Source organism: Cyprinodon variegatus, unplaced genomic scaffold (assembly GCF_000732505.1).
Source record: "Cyprinodon variegatus isolate N-32 unplaced genomic scaffold, C_variegatus-1.0 Scaffold437, whole genome shotgun sequence".
Classification (NCBI taxonomy): domain Eukaryota; kingdom Metazoa; phylum Chordata; class Actinopteri; order Cyprinodontiformes; family Cyprinodontidae; genus Cyprinodon; species Cyprinodon variegatus.
This window is the reverse complement of record NW_015150890.1, coordinates 450,157-452,864: the sequence shown is the minus strand read 5'-3', so window position 1 is coordinate 452,864 and position 2,708 is coordinate 450,157. Positions and strand designations below refer to the sequence as shown.

The 2,708-nt window shown below is 45.8% G+C and overlaps 1 protein-coding gene across 1 annotated transcript in view; it reads right to left on the bottom strand.

The window, feature by feature from the left end:
• The window catches only part of robo4 (roundabout guidance receptor 4), a 42,551-nt gene that overhangs the window by 7,520 nt on the left and 32,323 nt on the right, over positions 1-2,708 (bottom strand). Inside the window, exons 13-15 of the mRNA XM_015388824.1 lie at positions 1,179-1,531; positions 998-1,099; positions 792-927 (exon numbers count right to left, since the gene is read on the bottom strand). Coding sequence (XP_015244310.1) covers positions 792-927; positions 998-1,099; positions 1,179-1,531 — 591 coding nt within the window. The remainder of the gene's footprint in view (positions 1-791; positions 928-997; positions 1,100-1,178; positions 1,532-2,708) is intronic.

Below are 2,708 nucleotides of genomic sequence, written 5' to 3'. Positions count from 1 at the left end.
TTCTTGATTGATCAATCTTTCAATGAGATCTTGCCTAGAATGTCAATTTTTTTACATAACAATTTCTGGAAACAAGAGAAACAAGTTTCTATAAGGCAACATAAATCAATGTGATTATCACAAATCAAGTCATTAACTAGCAGACTTTTTAAAGAAAGAAATCTTAGGATAAATAAACTACATTTAATCTTTTAATTTAATCTTCTGCTTCCTGGTGTGGTCAGGGTTTGGAGGACTAATAAATGTGGCCAGATTCCTAGAAAGAAGAGCAAAGTGGGATGGATGCCTTCTCTCTGAATCAGAGCAGGCTTTCCCCAAAAGGATTGCCAAGTAGTGCACATCGTCTGCAGGACACCACCTAGACCCGCCTTGGTTAAATTATGTCATGTGACTAAACATGTCATCACTGGTCAGATCAGGGAAAATTATAAATGCTTTCATGCTGAGGGGTGATGCAGATTAGTTGTCATTTTACTGAACCGTTTTCCCTTCACTCCATTACCAGAACAATACATGAGAAACTGTGGATGTATCCCTGAATAAACTCAGAGGAAATGTTCAGGAGCTTTCATATCTTCCCAATGCTTTGCACAGTATAAACCAGTAAAAAACAAAGCTGTCATATTTGTTGACTGTCATGATAGTGCTTAGATCTTCTCTGTGAGCAGATCTCTGAATCCATGTGTGAGTCCTACACTAAAGCAAATAAAACATGTGACTTCAACAACATAGGACCAAACCGATGCTAGTGGAAATGTGACGATCAGTCGGCCATTAGAGTAGAGTTTTACCCTTCATCTGAGGACAGGGTGTTTCTCTCTGTGGCCGTCGGCGGTGGGGGGGGCAGCAGGTCCACTAGATGCAGGGAAGCAGAATAATGCAGCAGGCGAGATCCAGCAGCAGCTTCTCCACAGTCTGCAGCTCCACCTGAACCAGAGGAGAGTCAGGGACGTGCTAACGGGTAGGAGAGGACTGGAAACCAAACTGAAGGGTGTACCATGGCGTCCTGCTGGAATGTGACTGAGTCTCTGTGTGCAGAAAGTGGAGGGCCAGGCTTTCCTGGAGGAAAGCACGGGGACGCTGTTTACTGCGTGCAGCTCTGAGGACAGACGGTTCAGTGTTAGCTGACTGGAAATAGGACTGAAACCAGTAAAAACACCAAACCATGTTAGACTCACCTTGCTTCCCACAGTTCCTCTTCTCCCATGATTCCCTCAGCACGCCCATCTTAGGCTGAGGCCTTATGGCCTGCTTCCAGGGCAGAGCTTCCTGGCCGCTGAGGGAGGAGGACTTGGAGCTGGGCTGAGAGCAGATCTGGATCGTCTCAGCTCCTTGCTGATCAGGCGGAGCATGAGGCATTTTAGGGCAGCGTCCAGGACTGCTGAAGGTCTTCAGGCCCCTCCCCTGCAGGTCCACATAGAAGGTTCCATAGACGCCACAGCTGTCTGTCACAATGGGAACAGCTGAGTCCAGGATCCCGCCGTCCTGCTTGGAGGAGACTGGGAGACCTTCAAGCATCACAGGAAGGTTTCTGTTAGATCATTTTCAAACCAAAGAACCTCAGAGGAACCAGAGCTACGCTTCAAACTGAGCCTGATGCTTATTTATTCATCTAAATGAGCTTTAGATACATTTTTGTTTTTAGTTTCTGAGGGTCTGCTCTCAGGATGCTCATTTTCTCTGTGTATCTAAAGAACATTTTCATAACTGCTGCAAAATGACAAGACACCTAGCGCTCTAGCACCCCCCAGTGGCATCTCTAGTCAAACTGGCCCCCAATGTCCTTCCTCAGCAGGTCTGTATTTAATCCTCTTGATTAAACACAGGAACAAGTTACTCTTTGCAGTCGGTGAAATATGTTATCCAAACACCTGAAGCTAAAATAGGACTGTCACTTAAAGGTTGAATGTTGTCATGACAACACAGCTTGTGATGTTGTTCCATCATCTTTATGAGGGCTGTTCAATAAGTAATGCCCCTGACCCACTTCCAGTTATTTGATCTTGCTGATATTTTCCATGTGCAATTATTTATATCTTCATTCATTTCATTTTATTTCTATAGCACCAATTCACAACACATGTCCTCTAAAGGCACTTTCCAGTTCTCCACATCATCCAGTCAGATTGATTCAAAGTTTTATCTAAGGAAAACCAGCTGACTCATTGACTCTAAGGCAATCCTTCACACTAATAGCCTGGTTATCCTCCCTGCAGCAGTGTGTCGCAGTGGGCTTGACACATACATTTTTGATTTATGCTCAATTTTGAGCGTGGTCTGCGCTGTACGCTGTGGGTCTAGATACGGCCGAGGCGGTGAGGAAGTGGGGGCATGTTTGTGTGACGACGGAGGGACATGAGGGCCAAAAAGAGCAGAGATCCAGGTGGAAAAAGGGTCCCAGCGTTCTGACGCACCACGCTCTTCTAGCTGGTTCAACTTAAGGAGTTGTTTTCCGCAATTGTGGTCATAAAAAAAAAAACAAGCCGGCAAGTGGATGTAGATTTGACCAATCAGAGGCTTCCTGTCTGCGGTCACCTACACTTTAGGAGAGGTGTAGCAGAGTGTCTGCGGAAGGGGGTGGGGACGTCTCTGCGTTCACTGAGACTCCTACGCAGACGACCTAGTTTCGAAGTATGAATCAGCCTTAAGCATGCTTGTAGCGACAGTGGAGAGGAAAAACTCCCTTTGAACAGGAAGAAACCTCCAGC